The sequence below is a fragment of the Schistocerca serialis genome, chromosome 1, assembly GCF_023864345.2.
Source record: "Schistocerca serialis cubense isolate TAMUIC-IGC-003099 chromosome 1, iqSchSeri2.2, whole genome shotgun sequence".
In the NCBI taxonomy this organism is placed as follows: domain Eukaryota; kingdom Metazoa; phylum Arthropoda; class Insecta; order Orthoptera; family Acrididae; genus Schistocerca; species Schistocerca serialis.
This window is the reverse complement of record NC_064638.1, coordinates 825,933,719-825,954,137: the sequence shown is the minus strand read 5'-3', so window position 1 is coordinate 825,954,137 and position 20,419 is coordinate 825,933,719. Positions and strand designations below refer to the sequence as shown.

Genomic DNA, 20,419 nt, shown 5'->3' with positions numbered 1-20,419 from the left:
CAACCATGTAGATGCAGACGTAGATGTAGTTAAAATACTGTCCATCATACAAAAATACGATGATGTCACAGTATGCACAAATAAATCCGTAACAGTGTCATCAAACAATTAGGAGAGTATATCTATAGAATCATTAATGGGAATGCTCGGGAATAATGACTTCACATGAAAGCTAAATATCATATTTCCTTCTCCAAGGCTCATACCTTTAATGTGGCTGGTGAACTGAGTCCTATTCTTGATACGTTGCATGCAGTATTCGCAAGTACAAGTCAGTGAAACCCGCGCACATTGCTTGCAAGCTTAACATTTCCTAATGACAATTAGTTCTGTAATATGATAATCAATAGGTTATCCTTGTGGTTATCTGAGACCACTATTTCCTACATGCTTTCCTATTTTACCAAAGGGAGACAGCAGTAATGGTACTATTATGTATGTAGGCCATTACCCAAGGTTAGTGTGCATACCAGAAAGATGATAACTAATAATTTGTATTTTCATGCAGGAGACATGCAATTGCAGACGTCATAGCACAGTGATGATGCAGGATGATTCAGAATTCGTATTACACGCTTCTAGGGGTTGTAGAGGGGACTTAGTAGATGACATTTTGACAAGAAACCATGTCCATAAATGTACCCTTTGGATGTAAAATCGATTTGAGGATCGGATCACATTCAAATCTCCCTCTTCACTGGTACACACACTAGCTGAGAAGAGAGCGCCATAGTTAGTCCCTGTTGGTGACATCACATAACACTTTCGATATAATAACCGTTGTCAGACTACAACTCTGGCTACGAGAAATTGGTATGTTGGAAACTAGGGTTGGTTGTGGTGCTCCACGGATGATCTGCACTCTAGACTTGGTAGATGACATCCTTGTAACATAGAAAGGAACCCAAGAACAAGTACTCGTAATATTACCTATACCTTATGCTTAGGGTTATTATACGTCCTCATTTATGCAGACATCTCAGCATTTTCGACTTTTGATGTTTCTGCAAATGTCCGCATGTTTTAGTTTTGTGAAAGAAGAACTGTTAATTTTTGTTTTCATCTTGTATCATGAACAATTCATATACTTTTTATTTCGGTTATTGAATTACATCATTTGCTGTTTGCTTAAAGTCCGTCGGCCAGTTAGACTTTTGAACTGCAAAAGCTTTTTTAAATATTTGTATCAACAAAAGGAACTTTTAAACATGATTCAGTCAAATGACAAATACACATGAGACATGGGCTCTAAAGTAATGTAGGTCTGTCTGATGTGTGATATATTATTTTCTTTTGTTTGCTTCATGCATAATATAGCCATTTGGTGACATAAAATTGAAATAATACTGTTTGATTTAGCAGTTATAAAGGGGTTAGGTCGGATCACGACAGGAACATGGCTGTCACTGCTTTACGGCAATCGTGCTTTCATACAGATACGAGGTACGACGATCATACTTTTTTAAGTAAAAAAAAAAAAGAAAAAGAAAAAGAAAGAAAGAAAGAAAAACTCCTACAGCACACAGATCAGAGATCATTATCTCCGGCCTCCGCCATGAGCGTACCGAGAAAAGGAAGAATTGAAAGTAATCCGATTTTGCTACCAATGGGTGCATTTCCGAACAGGGATTCCTTATCAGAATTTTTATCTACTAAGCCCCTTCTACAACTCTTAGAAGGCTATAATAGGAATTTTGAATCACAGTCTATAAAACAACACGCAAGGGGAGTGCACTGCCCGAAAACGCATATTTATTGTTGTTTCGTTAGAATGCAAACACTTATTTTGTGAACAGTTAAATAACGAAAGAGGTAATTATATATATCTGACATCTAACAAATGTTAACACCTGAAGTTGTATTATAACTCCCAAAAAATTCCACCTGTCAAATACCATAGCCGGCGCCAGTGGCTTCGGATCGATTCAACACAGGTTTCCACCCCACACCCCAAGTGGGTAAGGGCGTTGTGTGTAGTAGCGAGGGTGTGTTATGGAGGATATGTTTTTCATGGAAAATGAAATATAGTATGCAAATTGGTGAAATAAATAAATAAATAAAGTGACAAATATATTTATGCATAATGCGTGCCATCAAGTTGCGAAGTTATTCTTAAGAACTGTATGCAAGCAAAAATGGAAACGGAAATAAAAGCGAAAATTGTTGCTTCTGACAAACAATGTTTTAGTGAAAATGCCATTCACGAGCAGATACTGCACATTAAGGTACATTGAATGGGATGCATGTGCATATAAGCATGTGATTTACTGCCAGAGTTTCACTGAAACGTATTGATGTTATTTATATAAAAGTTTAATAATGTCCACCTTCACAAGAGCATGCAGCCCCTTTAATACAATTTCCACGTTTGGTTCAGTTTCTTAAATGAAATTAGTATTACGTAACTGGTATATTATCACATTAAATGAAATCAGTATTACGTATCTGGTATATTATGACATTTATATAGACTTCCGCATTGTCTTACGGCTGCCACTTTATCTTTCACAGGAGAATATTCTTTTGCATTTGTTTTGTACAAAAGTTCTAGTTTAGTTGACGAAAAACACTTCGACATTTGTAGTTTTTCTGCACATCATGTTGTGTAGTTTAACATTGCTTGCGATGCATAAGAAATGCAGCATGGAGCAAGTTGTTGCGTTGAACCGTAAAACAGTAAATGCAGCAGAATCTAATATCAAGTGTGAATAGCCTATCATGCATAGGTGATAACATAAATATATCATAAATAAATTAGACTTAGTTCTCCAGTGAATAGTCCTTGCATTATAATTAGAATCAGAATTTTTATTGATCATAACATACAAAGTCAAATCACAGATGTACTGGGGACTCGTCAACATTACGTTTACATTTCAATTAAACTTGTATATACAGTATTACAAAAACAGTATATCAACATTCCAGTTTACATGTGTTACAAAGTAATATATAACAACTGCGTTTACATAGTGAACATATTTTTACAATCATTTATTTGACACAAAACGTAACACAAGCTTAATTTACAGGTGACGTTTCCTTGCTCAGACTTCCACATCATCATTCATAAATATCCTCAACCTATAAATTCATTGCTTTGTTCAAACTTATGTAGAGAGACAATAGCAGTACATCTTTTCAGTGTTTTGCTTTTTCTTGACTTCACTGTTAATGTGTCATTATTATCAACTGTACCATACGAATATCTTTTTCCAGTTTTCCATAACAAGATCTGTCTGCATCATTTTTCCAGTAACAACATTTTTAAATATGATTCTGCAGTCTCAAATTCTTGATGTGTTTCTTTTTCTCCCTTTGCCCCATTTCAGTTGTTTAATTCATCCACTACACATAAGAAGAATCGCACACTACTTGCAATTCCCACTAACATAGTGTGTGGCATAGGCCTAATGTTGATCACATTTCTAAACTTTTGTAGTGAGTGGAATGAAAACAGATAGGTGGATATATATCATTCACTACTAATTTAGGGAGAATCGCGAGCTTGTAAAACTTACACAAATTCATGATATTCCAAACAAAACTGGACATTTCTGTTTTTCTTTATGGAGTACTATCTTGATGGAAGAATTCACCACCACCACCGAAGACAGTGTTGGATGAATCCTGTTGAGAAACTGAACCTTCAGGGATATGGAACAATGTAAGGTAGAGCCGCTTGTAACAGAAAAGATATGAAGCTGTCTGGATTACTAAGGAACTTTTAGCCATGGTGCTTGGTGTGCAACTGTTTTTAGACCTGCGGACAAGTAGTTAACTATGGAATTGTACTAGTGCTCTGTCAGAAAGTGTCATATACAAGGTCTGCCACAAAAGCAAACTAAAGATGAGGCATTTAAAAAATGGAGTTTGTCTTTTGCCTATAACAACACCATATATATTTCAATTTACAAGATTGTTTATAGCAATTTTTTTAGCTAGTCCTTGAAGCAATCCATGAGGTCTTCTGCCAGTGCTGAACTGTAATAGAGGCTTTTGTGGGGAAGTCTGTCATTACTTACATATTGGGCAAGTTAAATTCATCTGATACTGCAACTAATGAGGTGGCTTTTGTACTGTTCACCCATATTCTTATAAAAACTGTAGCATTGGTTACATATTACTCCTAGATGAGTTTCACAATTGACCAAAGCTTCTACTGGTAATAGAGTTATTTCTTCATACCTCAGCCTAAAGCATCGAAGTTTCACAAGCATAATGCAGTTTAGAGAAAACTATTACCTGGTACACCATCTGCTTGGTAGTAAACACTTTTTTGAATCATGGTGCCCCACAGATTACATGAATTTCAAGAAGATATCTCATTACACCTCTCAGCTGTATTAAAAACTTTATGGTTCGGCTGATTTCAAGCCTAGCCCATCACAATGGAAACTGGAAGAGGATAAAAGAACAGTTAATCAGTTTGATAACTTTGTCAAATAAACTTGTCAAAAAATCATAAGAAACAACATAATATGGTTGCAGGACTTTCAAACATGTTATTGATCCAGTATGGATTTTCATTTCATAACTGATCTGGCAGGATTCAGTCATTCATAAATTGAAAGCATTGCACAATATGACATATATTTTTACATTTCCACTATAATAAGAGACAATGTAACAGGGTAAACATGACCATTAGGTTGTTTCGTATACCATATTCAAATAATGGAAAATATAGGATGGAATGTAATGATATTATGAAAAGGAAAGTTGCTACTCACCACATAGCAGAAATGCTGGGCTGCAGATAGGCACAACAAAAAGATTGTCACAAGTGTGGCTTCAGCGGTTTCCCATGGTTTGCCTAAATATCTTAAGGTTAATGTCGGGACAATTCTGTAATGACCTCATCAATGATGAGCCATTTGAACCAAAATCATCTTTCCTGCCTGCTCCAGATGTGTGTCAAAGATTGTATTTTCATAGTCTGGGAAGAGAGAAAGAATGGGGAATTGGTTCCAGGATATGTTGTGTAAGCTTTGTCATTTTCTGAGTATACAAAGTGAGGCCAAATTGCCATATGCCATATGGATACTAGAAGCTGTTGAGAAGTTACTCAGTTCTTCAGAAAGATAATCTCTATTCAGCTTTCAGTATTTTTTTGTTCAATCGGCTTTGTCAAAGTTTACATTAGAATCAAATCAGTTATCAGTTACACATACATTTAAGAACTAAAAGGATTTCTTTGTCACTGAGGAAAAATGTATAATGATTTGTTCTTAGGAATTCAATTGAATAGAATTCATTTTATTTGAGCCAAGTTTGTAATATGAACTTATATTTATTTAGCAGTACTGTATGAACTGAGTATGGTAACTTATTGAAAATGTTTATGCATAAGTACTTATAGTTATTATGGATTATAGCAACTCTTGAGAAAAGTAAATCCAACAAGTGATTGTTTGTAGTATTGTGTAAATGCATGCCACATCTTATGTTGAATTTTCCCAGATTTTCAATAGCATACATTAAGCTGTTATATACGTACAGGCTAAAGTGCTATGATTATTCTGAGACTGTTCAGATGTGCGAGCTGGAGTTGGATTGTCATCTGTATCAGCTGTGATCACTGGGAGTGAAAATAAATATATGTCCCTTAAGACAAGCCACAGAGTTGAAATTAAAATGTGATGGGATAAAACATTTGCTTCATATGATTAGAATGACCAAAATGTGTATGGTTGAATGGGTAATATACTGTAGATGAAACATTTGATTCCACAGTTCATCAGATTCTGACCCCTTCCGGTTGTTACATGTGTACAACATTTCAACTGCAAGTAACCTGACCTAGCTGGGAGAATTAGCATAAGGTTTGTAAATAACCATTGTCCACAGGAAAACATAACAAGGTTCAATGAAAATTTAACAAGAAAAGTAACTGAAAACAACAAGATTCTTAAAAAGAAAAAGATAAAAATGCAACAGCATGCTTTTCAATATGTTCCAGACTTTGCACATAAAAACATGGCTTTCCAGGGCCCATACTTCAGGCTCTGTTGGTGATACAAAGGCAGGCCCTCGTACTATAAACCATTTGTAGTCCCAACAGAAGGATCATCATAGTATCACCATCGTACAGTAGGGGTTTAAGTATGAATATTACACACTACTTTCAGTTTAGGCAAATGCAGCAAATTGGTTGCTCCTTTTTTTTACGTGATCTATGGTGCAGCTTGTGGAGGTGCCATTAGTTCATGTGCAGTTCCTTAGAAAACCTGAAAAAAAATTTTTTTTGTAGCAAAACCAAGTTGTGGTGTCCAAGACGGCTTTGCAGAGCAAATGGCTGAAATTTTTACAATAATCTCCTAAGACCCGCCATAAACAACCTGGAAAATTGTCTTGATATCTTTATCTGTTTCTGAGATATAGATGTTTGATGTTATCTTATGCTTACATGTAAAATCTGTAGTTTATAAAGTGATGCAGCAAAAAGGAATTTGCTACAAAATGTGTCTGTTATCATCATGTTGGTATGGGAACTGCATGTTGTAGCACTAAAGTATGCACAAAAACCTTTTTGCACATAAAATCTGGTCTGAGGTGTAAAATTAGTTTTGTGTTATTTCAAATTCATGGAAGTAAACTATCAAAATTTTACTCACCAATACATTTCTTTTCATATGAGTGACTACCCTGTTGCAGCAGGGAAAAGAAGGGAACCAGTGGAATGATGCTCCTCTCGGAGCACAAAAAATTTGAGTATTTTCCTGTTTATTTAAAAGACTGACTGAAAAGTGGGGTTTCGGCTGCCTCATTCAACCTTCTTCAGCACCTTTAAAAATATTGGAATGCAAAAATTTGCACTTTTTGATGCTGAAAGAGAAGAAGGCAGTGGCAGTCACAAAGAAACAGAAAAGTAACAAATGCTGCTTGTGTTATAGAAATAAATAAGGAAACAAAAGGCAGTGTGGCAGAAAGAAAGGGGCACAGCGGCAGTGGAACATAGTTGGCAGTGAGAGAACAGTGTTAGGTAAAGAGTGAAGAAGACAGTGCCAGTGGGAGAGGAATAGAGAGGAGGACACATTGGATGTGTTTGAGAACCAGTGATAATGAGAGACAGAGTCTATGACAGTGACAACGAGGGAGAGATAGTGACAGTAAGAAGAGACAGCAGCAGTGGGATAGAATGAAAGAGATGGTAGCAGAAACAGAGAGCAATGAGGAGACAGTGACGGTGAGAGAAGACAGAAGCAGTAGGACACAATGAAGGAGACTGGCTATGAGACAGGCGACAGTGACAGTTTGGTAGACACAAAGGGATAATGACAATGAGTTGGGCTGAAAGAATGAATCAAAATGGGCAAATGAGAGTGGTTGGGTGTGAATGACTTACAGCAATGGACTAGTGGATGTGAGTGAGTTACGGTTAGGTGAGCTTGTGAGAGTTAGAGGTGACTTGCATATTGAAAGGAGTGCGGATATGTTCACATGCCAAAATTTTTGGGAAAATGTTTAAAGGTGCTGTGGAAGGTAAAATGAGGCATCTGGTACCCCACTCTTCAGGCAGTTTTTTTTAATAAACAGGAACATACTTGCATTTTTTGCGCTCAGATAGGAGCATTTATCCATTGTTAAAAAAAAATTTAAAAAAAAAACCAAGAGAAATACTGGGTAGACAACACATTTCAACAATTAAGATGGCAGATGGACAGAAACTAACAACAAAGAGAAAAGTCTTCAAGCATTCAAACATTTCTTTACATGTTTTTATAATCAGATGGTTCAAAAATTAATGACATTCCGGAAGTAATGCCAGATAAGGTATGAAAAAGCATTTGAGACATAAAGCAAGGAAAAGGTACTTTGAGAGGATGATATATCTACAGCTACATTCTGCAAACCACCATGAAGCGCATGGCAGAGGGCACTTCCTATTATACCGCATACTAGGGATTATTACTGTTCCACCCGTGCATGGAGCACAGGAAGAACATTTGCTTACATACATCTGTGCTTGCTGTAATTAATCTAATCTTGTCTTCAGAGTCACTACAGGAGCAGTACATAGGGAGCTGTAGTTTATTCCCAAATTCTTCACTTAATACAGATTCTAGAAACTTTTTAATTAGGCCTTTGTGGATAGTTGGCATCTATCTTCAAGCATCTGCCAGTTGAGATTTTTCAGTATCTCTGTGACTCTCTTAAGGATCAAACAAAACAAACTGCCCTTTATATACATTCTGTATCCCCAGTAGAGGTGTTTAGTATGGGTCCCACACACTAGAGCACTATTCAAAGATGGGTCACTTAAGTGTTTTAGAAAGGAACACCTATGAAAACTGATTATATTTTCCTAGTATCCTACAATCAAACATAGTCTGCCACTTGCTCTACCTATGACTGAATCCATGTGATGATTCCGTTTTGTATCCTTAAAGGGATTTGAATTAGTTGACGAATTCCAGTTAGGGTTCATTTTTTCAGACAGTGTTTCATTACCAATTACTGCATCATCTGCAAAAGGTCTGAGCTTACTATTAATATTGCGTGCTAGATCATTAATATACAGCATGACTAGCAAGGGTTTCAACACACTTCCTGGGGAGATGCTTGAATTTATTTCTACACATCTAGAAGACTGTCCATCCAAGGTAACATGCTATATCTTCCCTTTCAAGAATTCCTCGATCCATTCACAAATTCCATTTGATGCATCTATCATTGTAATTTCCTTAATAAGCAGTAGGGTAGTACCTGCATGTACTTGAATGCTGTGATCTCTATAGCTTTCTGTATGTCAAATGAGAAAAATGCAGGTTGAGTCCATACCCTGTTTTTGGAATCCACACTAGCTGACATGAAGGAGGTAATTCTGTTTTAGATATCTCATTATGTTTGAGCTCAGAACATGTTCTAAGATTGTACAACAGACTAATGTCAACGGTACTCAGAAGTAGTTTTGTGAATTATCTCTGCTACTCTCATAGATGAGAGTGATTTATGCTTTCTTCCACCTGTTGGGCTAATTGTTTTGTTCAAGTGATCTACAGTATATTATTGTTAAAACAGGCTAACTCAGCTGCAATTGCTTGTAGAATATGATAAAGATTCCATTGGGCCCTTGAGCCTTGTTCAATTTCTTGATGATATCAACTATTTATCAGTCTCATTAACACTAACATCCACACTGCCTGACCAAAAAAAGAAGCACCCAGAAGGGGAGTAGGAAACAAAATGAAACTTTGTGGGTTGTGAGGGTATGTTATGTTGTTTCAGTGATTTATAATATCAAATCAAATTTTTAAAGAACTTTGCAGTTTGAGCCACACATTAGTATGACAGTGCAACCCTCTGGCCTTGGTGCATACACTATTTCAACAGCAAAGGATCTCATAAAGCCGTTGTATCCTCTCCTGAAGTAACGTGGCCCACAGCTGTCATTAAGTGGTGCATGAGATTCGGGATGCTGACACTGGGATAGAGTCAACATCCGAGCTGGTCCCACTCATGTTCTATTGGGGACAGATCTGGGGATCTTGCTGGCCACGGGAGTGAATCAACATCAGAATGACAATTCATAGAGACATGTGCCACATCCAGTCCTGGATTGAAGTCTTTTTAGTAGGGAGGACACAGCATGTTTCCTTTGGTGGAGAGTCGTCATCAGATGTAGAAGTAATTTCGGGTGTGCCCCAGGGAAGTGTGTTGGGACCCTTGCTGTTCATGTTGTATATTAATGACCTTGCAGACAATATTAATAGTAAAACCAGGCTTTTGCAGGTGATGCACTTACCTATAATGAAGTACTGTGTGAAAGAAGCAGTTTAATACTCGGTCAGATCTTGGTAAGATTTCATCATGGTGCAAAGATTGGCAACTTGCTCTAAATGTTGCACTCCACAAAAAAAAAAAAAAAAAAAAAAAAAAAAAAAAAAAAAAAAAAAAAAAAAAAAAAAAAAAAAAAAGTATCCCTTGATTATAATATCAGTGAGTTACTGTTGGAATTGGCCAACTCATACACATACCTGGGTGTAACACTTCGTAGGGATATGACAAGAAATGACCACATAGGTTCAGTTGTGGGTAAAGCAGGTGGTAGACTTCGGTTTACTGGTAGAATACTGTGGAAGTGGACCCTGTCTACAAAGGAGAACAAATCACTCGTGCGACTGGTTCTAGAATACTGTTCAAGTGTATGGGACCCATACCAGATAACACACATAGGAGCATTGAACGTAGACAGAGAAGGGCAGCACAAATGGGCACATATTTGTTTAATCTTTGAGAGAGTGTCACAGAGATACTGAAGGAACTGAACTGGAGACTCCTGAAGATAGATGTAGACTGTCCTGAGAAAGACCATTAACAGACATTCAAGAACCAGCTTTAAATGATTACTCTAGGAATATATTACAATCCCCTATGTATCACTCACATAGGAAATGTGAGCCTAAAATTAGAATCATTACTGCATGCACAGAGGCATTCAAGCAGCCATCCTTCCTGTGCCTCATACATGAATGGAATAGGAAGAAACCCTAGTAACTCATACAATGGGAAGTATCCTCTGCCACGCACCTCACAGTAATTTGCAGAGTAAAGATGTAGATTTAGATATGGTCAAGCATTGTCATGTTGAAAAGCGGCGCCACGACACTGTCACATGAGAGGAAACACATGAGGATGCAGGATTTGCATAATGTACTGTTGACTCAGTCACTACCAGCCATGACCTGAAGTCATGCCAGGAGTGACACTGCTGTGAAACATTAGAAGAATGAGACCCCTTCCCAGGTCAGCACCATACTCACTGACAATGGTCACTTGGGGTAGTGCAGAATCACAATTCATCACTGAACACAGTGTGATTCTGTTTGTCAGTAGTCCATGCTTTCTGGTGATAGGAACCACTCCAAACACAACCATTTGTGTTGTGGTGTTAACAGCAGCCTATGCGTGGGCTGGTAGTTCCTTAGTCCAGCTGCTGTTACCCTCCATCCAATAGTGTGGAATGATAAATAATGTTGCTGAGCATCTATTACTTTTTCTCAGATTGCAGGCACAGATGTGGAAAGTTATGGAGTGCTTGGTGCACTGATTCTCCCTTATGGGGTCAGACATAGTCGACCAGAACCTTGAAAAATGAGTATACCTCGCTTTCCCATGCAGTCAAACATGGTGTCACTGTCACATCTGAATGCCCCACAAATCTGGATATTGCACAATTCAACCAGCAGACCAAATGGAGACTGACTATGAGGTGCCTTCCAAATTCTACCAAGTGCTGATCATCGTGTCTCACGTGAGTACACTGCATCTCCGTCTCCATCACAGTGACCACCCAGCATATAACACTGTTCATGGCCCTTATATACTCTACCAGACCTGGTAAGAACACTAATGAAGTTTGGTCACAATTCTACCTGTCACAGAGAATTATAACACTAATCATTTACATACCCGCCATTGTTGGTACATGCACAAAGTTACATTGATGTCAGATCATGTCTTCTTGGAGCTTCAGCTATTTTGTCAGGCTGCGTGTATTACTAATCTGTGGTGCGTTATGCATATTTAACTGGGTCAGTACTTCTGTATCTTCCTTTGTAAAGGAACATTTGAAAATGGAGTTCAACATTTTTGATTTTGATTTAATACCCTCAATTTCAGTTCCTGTCCCCTCCATCTGGATGCAGGCTTTAGTGCCACTGACAGCCTTCATTTATAACCAAAATTTCTTTGGATTTTGTAGGTGTTTCTTGACAAGATTCTCTGACTGTAGTCATTGAAGGCTTCACGTATTGCCTTCTTGACAGCCAAACACGTTTCCTTTAGCATTACCCTATCTACAGCCCTAGGCTTTGTGCAGTAGTCACTGTTTATTTAGATGTTTCTTTACAGAGACCTATGTACCATGGAAGGCCCGTCCCATCATGAACTGTGCTGCTAAGTACATATGTCTCCAGTGCTTGGTCAGCTACTCTTTAGTGACAGTTCCTGTACATACTCCTCCCAGAGCTAATCATTTCAAGTTCCTCCTTGAGATATGACTTTAACTTCAAACTGAACTTACTAATTCTCTTTTAAGTTCTGGTTCTGTTATGTTGCAAGTATTCTCAGTTTCCTTTAAAAAGAGAACTGAAGCAATTAACACCCAACAAAGAGATATATGTTATGACAGGAGAAAACTTTGGATAACATTTCCTGATTTTCTGGAGCTACTTGGAACTTAACGTTTTTCAAGGCTATTATTAATAACAAACTCATGGAACAAAATTGAAAATAGTGGAAGCTAATGATAAAAAGCAGACAGTATACACCCCTGCTGAAATGGAAAACTTGAGTTTAACAAAATATACAGAGTGATTGTATTTAAAGTTAAACTTTCAAACTGCTGTAGAAATAACACAACTGGTCAGAATGACATCAAATTGCAACGGAATATTATCGGTGAAGGTGGAAAACTTGTGGCAGAACAAAAATAAATAGTTCCAAAATGTAGCAATAGATGTCGCTGTAAGCATCATAATTTAATAGTGGTCGGCTACAAATGACAAATGAATCGGACAGCAATGCCTAAGGTGTACGTTTGACGTTAAACAAACTGTACTACTCAGTGTGCATGGATGTACAGGTGTGATACTGTTAGTCATGTAAGCCCATCCACCACGGCAAGGTCATATCACATGGGATGGTAAAAATTGTTTTTTTATTGTCCTGAGGCCAAAAACATATAAAAGCATCAATCGCAACAATTTCTAATTGTCCTGAGGCCAAAAACTGCATAAAAAGCATCAATTAAAAAAAAATCGGATTATTAATTTCCATGTGACTGGCACAAAATATGTTCAGTATGCTGTCAGCTATTTTCTGCAACAAGTTCCACAAATGGTTGAAGTGTTTCCAGGGTCACATTCAGAACGTGTTGCCCAATGCATGTCTTCGAAGCAGCCCAAAGTCACGGATTAAGATCAGGTGATTGGGATGGCCAGGCTGTAGGGAAATGGCAGCCGTTAATTCTAGAATTACCAATGACAGTACATGTAACAGGACTGGAAGCACTTGTCTCTTTTAAAAAATAGGGCCCTGTGATAAATGATGGCATAAACCCACACCACACAGTGACCTTTTCAGGATGAAGTGGTACTGGTTGATTTGCATGTAGATTTTCCATTGCCCAATTTCAACAATTCTGTGTATTGACATATCCTGTTGATGGAGGTGGGCTTTGTCTGTCCACAAATCTTCCATGGCCAATGATTGTCCACCTCCCTGTGAGCAAATAATTCTAAAGCAATGGTCTCTCTTTGGGGCAGGTCAACAGGAAGCAACTTGTGCACATGGGTAGTTTTGAATGGATAGCAAAGAAGGATGTTTCGTAGGATTTTACACACCGTGCTCACAGATATGTCCAATATTTGGGCAGTTCTCCGTGCACTACATGTTTACACACCACCACGTGTCTCCTCCTGCATTGCTGTGGCCATTGCTTCCACTGATGTTGAATCTGTTCATTTCCCCCCTCTACCAGGTTGCACACCAAAAGAACCCGTCTTTTCGAATCATTTTCTCCACAGCCACAGCAGTCATCGGACCAATGCCTTTTTTCAAATCCTTCAGCGTCTGGAACTTCTGCAGAGTGATGTGTGCACAGTCATCACTCTTGTAATACAGCTTTACAAGCAGAGTGTGATCCCACATTGAGACAGTCATGGCGAATGTCGCAGACACGAAAGGAGGAAAATCCATGTTTATATCAACTTCAATGGGTCGTGCACATGACAGGTGTTTTCATTTATGTATTCTGACACATACAGAACCTTCTATTGATGAATTTTCACACTATTTTTTTCTTCTGCCATATGTTTTCCCCCTTCTCCGATAATATTCCGTTACAATTTGATGTCATTCTGACTATTGGTGTTATTTCTACAGCGTTTTGAAAGTTTATCTTTAATTATAATCACCCTGTATATCCCATAAACTGTAACTCATTCGACTTATGACAAAATATATTATACACAACACCTGAAACTCTGAAAATCCTCAAATTATACATGTATCCATGTAAACATATAATGAAATTTGTGATGAACAAGATTTTTTCATGGCTAAACTAGGGCCATAATTGTATAAAGCACAATGCTTTAATGAGAATGGTTAAAGCTGGAAAAGTGTAATACAAAACGAATCTGTAAAATTATGAATGAAATGTCTGTGGTGGAAGACAGTTCTCAAATACTGAATTGAAGTTCTGCTTCATCAGAAACGAGAACAGATGTCTGTCAACCTACTCTCCATACTGTATAAGATAATCAATGAAAACACACAACACTGTTATAATAGTCTACAATATTCATAATTTTATTTTACAAACTGGTTTTCAGCTTTTACGCCATCCTCGGGTACAAAGATAAATGTATGTGGCAGTGGAATTTTTGTAAGATCAAAGATTTTGAACTAGTGCATCTATGAAGTATCTCACAAGTTTTTGAAACATGGCAGTTGTTAATGTTTAATTTATGACTAAAATGGGAGAAATTCAGTTGACTTAGCGATAAAGTTAAATATGCCCAATTCCACCATAGTACCAGGCTATGTTGTCAGCAGCTTATTCACTAAAACAGCATGAGTCAAAAAGGACTTTACAACTTTGGAATGATATAAAAATTTATTTCGATAACTTCCAAGAGTCAGTAGACATGTCATTTTGTAGCAAACAACCCCAAGTTTCATATAAAAGTGTCAAGTGTGATTTTGGTTTGGTGTGACTACCATTTGTGATACAGCAAGCATCCCACTGGTAATCAGTTTCGTTCCACACTTGTTGCAGCACATTGGGTGTAACCTGTGCAACGGCACTCTAGATTCGATGTTTCATGCATATCCAATACATAATACTAGTGACAGTTTCCTCCACAAAGAAGAAAGGGCCTTACATTACTTAGTGGCGGAATGGGGTACTGATGCACTACGTGAATCAAACTTGAGAATGATTGCTACAAAATGATACATGTACTGACTCTGTAAGTTATCTCAATAAATTTCTATAACATGAACCATGGACCTTGCCGTTGGTGGGGAGGCTTGCATGCCTCAACGATACAGATAGCCGTACCATAGGTGCAACCACAACGGAGGGTATCTGTTGAGAGGCCAGACAAACGTGTGGTTCCTGAAGAGGGGCAGCAGCCTTTTCAGTAGTTGCAGGGCAACAGTCTGGATGATTGACTGATCTGGCCTTGTAACACTAACCAAAACGGCCTTGCTGTTGTGGTACTGTGAACAGCTGAAAGCAAGGGGAAACTACAGCCGTAATTTTTCCCGAGGGCATGCAGCTTTACTGTATGGTTAAATGATGATGGCGTCCACTTGGGTAAAATATTCCAAAGGTAAAATACTCCCCCATTCGGATCTCCAGGCGGGGACTACTCAAGAGGACGTCGTTATCAGGAGAAAGAAAACTGGCATTCCTCGGATCGGAGCGTGGAATGTCAGATCCATTAATCCGGCAGGTAGGTTAGAAAATTTAAAAAGGGAAATGGATAGGTTAAAGTTAGATATAGTGGGAATTAGTGAAGTTCGGTGGCAGGAGGAACAAGACTTCTGGTCAAGTGGATACAGGGTTATAAATACAAAATCAAATAGGGGTAATGCAGGAGTAGGTTTAATAATGAATAAAAAATAGGAGTGCGGGTAAGCTACTACAAACAGCATAGTGAATGTATTATAGTGGCCAAGATAGACACGAAGCCCATGCCTACTACAGTAGTACAAGTTTATATGCCAACTAGTTCTGCAGATGACGAAGAAATTGAAGAAATGTATGATGAGATAAAAGAAATTATTCGGGTAGTGAAGGGAGACAAAAATTTAATAGTCATGGGTGACTGGAATTCGACAGTAGGAAAAGGGAGAGAATGAAACATAGTAGGTGAATATGGATTGGGGCTAAGAAATGAAAGAGGAAGCTGTCTGTTAGAATTTTGCACAGAGCGTAACTTAATCATAGCTAACACTTGGTTCAAGAATCATAAAAGAACTTTGTATACATGGAAGAATCCTGGAGCTACTAAAAGGTATCAGATACATTATATAATGGTAAGACAGAGATTTAGGAACCAGGTTTTAAATTGTAAGACATTTCCAAGGGCAGATGTGGACTCTGACCACAATCTATTGGTTATGAACTGTAGATTAAAACTGAAGAAACTGCAAAACGGTGGGAATTTAAGGAGGTGGGACCTGGATAAACTGACTAAACCAGAGGTTGTACAGAGTTTCAGGGAGAGGATAAGGGAACAATTGACAGGAATGGGGGAAAGAAATACAGTAGAAGAAGAGTGGGTAGCTCTGAGGGATGAAGTAGTGAAGGCAGCAGAGGATCAAGTAGGTAAAAAGACGAGGGCTAGTAGAAATCCTTGGGTAACAGAAGAAATATTGAATTTAATTGATGAAAGGAGAAAATATAAAAATGCAGTATATGAAGCAGGCAAAAAGGAATACAAACGTCTCAAAAATGAGATCGACAGGAAGTGCAAAATGGCTAAGAAGGCATGGCTAGAGGACAAATGTAAGGATGTAGAGGCTTATGTCACTAGGGGTAAGATAGATACTGCCTACAGGAAAATTAAAGAGACCTTTGGAGAAAAGAGAGCCACTTGTATGAATATCAAGAGCTCAGATGGAAACCCATTTCTAAGCAAAGAGGGGAAAGCAGAAAGGTGGAAGGAGTATATAGAGGGTCTATACAAGGGCGATGTACTTGAGGACAATATTATGGAAATGGAAGAGGATGTAGATGAAGATGAAATGGGAGATACGATACTGTGTGAAGAGTTTGATAGAGCACTGAAAGACCTGAGTCGAAACAAGGCCCCGGGAGTAGACATCATTCCATTAGAACTACTGATGGCCTTGGGAGAGCCAGTCCTGACAAAACTCTACCATCTGGTGAGCAAGATGTACGAGACAGGCGAAATACCCTCAGACTTCAAGAAGAATATAATAATTCCAATCCCAAAGAAAGCAGGTGTTGAGAGATGTGAAAATTACTGAACTATCAGTTTAATAAGTCACAGCTGCAAAATACTAACACGAATTATTTACAGACGAATGGAAAAACTGGTAGTAGCTGACCTCGGGGAAGATCAGTTTGGATTCCGTAGAAATGTTGGAACACGTGAGGCAATACTGACCTTACGACTTATCTTAGAAGAAAGATTAAGGAAAGGCAAACCTACGTTTCTAGCATTTGTGCACTTAGAGAAAGCTTTTGACAATGTTGACTGGAATACTCTCTTTCAAATTCTAAAGGTGGCAGGGGTAAAATACAGGGATCGAAAGGCTATTTACAATTTGTACAGAAACCAGATGGCAGTTATAAGAGTCGAGGGACATGAAAGGGAAGCAGTGGTTGGGAAGGGAGTGAGACAGGGTTGTAGCCTCTCCCCAATGTTATTCAATCTGTATATTGAGCAAGCAGTAAATGAAAAAAAGAAAAATTTGGAGTAGGTATTAAAATCCAGGGAGAAGAAATAAAAACTTTGAGGTTCGCCGATGACATTGTAATTCTGTCAGAGACAGCAAAGGACTTGGAAGAGCAGTTGAACGGAATGGACAGTGTCTTGAAAGGAGGATATAAGATGAACATTAACAAAAGCAAAACGAGGATAATGGAATGTAGTTGAATTAAGTCGGGTGATGCTGAGGGAATTAGATTAGGAAATGAGGCCCTTAAAGTAGTAAAGGAGTTTTGCTATTTGAGGAGCAAAATAACTGATGATGGTCGAAGTAGAGAGGATATAAAATGTAGCCTGGCAATGGCAAGGAAAGCGTTTCTGAAGAAGAGAAATTTGTTAACATCGAGTATAGATTTAAATGTCAGGAAGTCGTTCCTGAAAGCATTTGTATGGAGTGTAGCCATGTATGGAAGTGAAACATGGACAATAAATAGTTTGGGCAAGAAGAGAATAGTAGCTTTCAAAATGTGGTGCTGCAGAAGAATGTTGAAGATTAGGTGGGTAGATCACGTAACTAATGAGGAGGTATTGAATAGGATTGGGGAGAAGAGAAGTTTGTGGCACAACTTGACTAGAAGAAGGGATCGGTTGGTAGGACATGTCTTGAGGCATCAAGGGATCACAAATTTAGCATTGGAGGGCAGCGGGGAAGGTAAAAATCGTAGAGGGAGACCAAGAGATGAATACATTAAGCAGAATCAGAAGGATGTAGGTTGCAGTAGGTACTGGGAGATGAAGGAGCTTGCACAGGATAGATTAGCATGGAGAGCTGCATCAAACCAGTCTCAGGACTGAAGACCACAACAACAACAACATTTAAAAGTTGTAAAGTCATTTTTGACTCACCATGTTTACATGTACAGTAGTGCCTAAACATTCTCACGAACTTCCTAGACAACCAGGAGTCAACCCAGCTGTCACAGATGACATAAGGTTGACTACACACACTTGCCTAACCCAAAATTATTTCCATCTCGATTATAAGATAAACAAACAGTTTGAAGGTTTCGCTATGTGTGTGGCTCCCCTCACCTCCCCCCCCCCCCCTCCTCAGTACAGTCCTTGCACAATTCTCACGGAGACATTTGAAAGAAAAGGGTGGGAGGCAAAGGGAAGGGAGGGGAGGGGGGAGCGTTGAGAGAGAGAGAGAGAGAGAGAGAGAGAGAGAGAGAATATAACCCACTCTCTTCCAAGGCTGGGTATTGGTTTAGGAGTGCCGATGATGTGTTGTTCTTATGGACAGATACTACCAAGAAACTTTAAACATTCCTCAAGCAGCTCAATTCTAAGCAAAATAGTACCAAATTCACAATGGAGTTTGAGAGTAACTCTATAAATTATTTTGACTTAATCATAGAGATCAGTGATCTCATTCATACTTTCAAGATTTATAGGAAGCCTACCACCACAGGCATTATAATACCTGCCAGTTCTCAACACCCAGTGATCAGTACACATGCTGCTTTTCATTCACTGATACATCACATAGTATCTGTCCCCATGAGTGATGAAAACTTGCAAACTGAATTAAATATAATCAAACAAACAGTATTAAATGCTGCCCCCCTGCCTTGGTGGACTCCATAATTCACAAAAACAGAGACAGTAGAACTCCTCTCTTCTGTACTCTGTGCTTGACTCACCACCACAAGACCTGGATAAATGGTGCATGATTCCATATCTAGGAAAAGTCTCTCTGAATGTAGCCAGAAGGCTTAAATCCAAGAAGTTTAAAACATCATTTTATCTGCATAACACTACTGGACTGTTTTTGACCAAAGTTAATGACAGCACTTAGCTTAGGAGAAGAGTGGAATATACAAAATCACTTGTAATTGTGGCAAATTTCACAAAGGTCAGTCTAGTAGGGCAATATGCGCTTGCTTGAAGAAACACCATATAAGTTGGAAACTTAGAAATGGAGACTCTACTTTCACAGACCACCTGCTTAAAGAAGGCTGAAGTTACAAGGTGCGACATGAAGTCTTATATGACATCAATAAAAGGAGGAAGATGAACCATCTTGAAATAATGCAAATTAATAAACATATGGCCATTTGCACTCCAAGTTTAGTACTGAGTGACCAGAGACAGTTGCCTTACTCTCCACTTCTGACAGCAGATACTACTCATATTCCCATCCAGGCCATGTTGTGGATTATCCCTCCTACTCATATGTCCCAATTTCCAGTCACCACAGTTTCATTTACCCCATTAATAATTTTACTTAATCTCACTAGTTACATCTTGCTTGTTTGTAATATTGGGCCTGTTAAGGATAAGATTATCCTGTTCAGCCATTCCCTTGGAGTATGTCATCAATGTTTATTGTCCTGAGAACAATTTTGTAGTTTCTTATATAATTCATTATTTAATGGGTCACATTTTGTCTTGGTTAAATAGTTTTACATCACATTTTCACATAAACATTTCTTGTTTTAGTCATAAATCAAACATTGATTCTTTGGAAACCAGATGAGATACTTTGTAGAAGTGCTTATTTAAAATCTATGATCCTACAAAACTTTTACAGCCACGTATACACACATCAAAAAAAGTTTTGCATCACCTCAGTTCTGAGAGTTCCGGAACCTCTACAGAAAATTGGAATAGAGATCAACATAAACATCATTCCTGCCCTTTTTATTGCTCATGAAAGCCACACATTGCATGTTGTGCCACCACACAGCGAGGCCTTCAGAGTTGTACATACCTGTACCTCTAATACCCAGTAGCATGTCCTCTTGCATTGATGCATGCCTGTATTCGTCATGGCATACTATCCACAAGTTCATCAAGGCATTGTTGGTCCAGATTTTCCCACTCTTCAACGGCGATTTGGCATAGATCCCTCAAAGTGGTTGGTGGGTCATGTTGTCCATAAACAGCCCTTTTCAAACTATCCCAGGCATGTTCGATAGAGTTCATGTCCGGAGAACATG

General features: G+C 38.4%; 1 protein-coding gene and 1 long non-coding RNA gene across 3 annotated transcripts in view; one reads left to right on the top strand and one right to left on the bottom strand.

The window, feature by feature from the left end:
• Positions 1 to 1,948: 1,948 nt before the first annotated feature.
• LOC126484537 (uncharacterized) overlaps positions 1,949 to 20,419 on the top strand; it is a 28,782-nt gene continuing 10,311 nt past the window's right edge. Inside the window, exons 1-2 of one of the 2 annotated variants that reach the window (XM_050108087.1) lie at positions 1,949 to 2,225; positions 11,008 to 11,257. In XM_050108087.1, coding sequence (XP_049964044.1) covers positions 11,153 to 11,257 — 105 coding nt within the window. In that variant the 5' untranslated portion in view covers positions 1,949 to 2,225; positions 11,008 to 11,152. The remainder of the gene's footprint in view (positions 2,226 to 11,007; positions 11,258 to 20,419) is intronic. The other variant, XM_050108095.1, reaches the window with a different exon arrangement.
• Positions 2,857 to 20,419, bottom strand: part of LOC126484549 (uncharacterized) — a 29,117-nt gene continuing 11,554 nt past the window's right edge. The window contains exons 3-4 of the long non-coding RNA XR_007587872.1: positions 4,734 to 4,939; positions 2,857 to 4,398 (exon numbers count right to left, since the gene is read on the bottom strand). This is a non-coding gene — a long non-coding RNA (uncharacterized LOC126484549). The remainder of the gene's footprint in view (positions 4,399 to 4,733; positions 4,940 to 20,419) is intronic.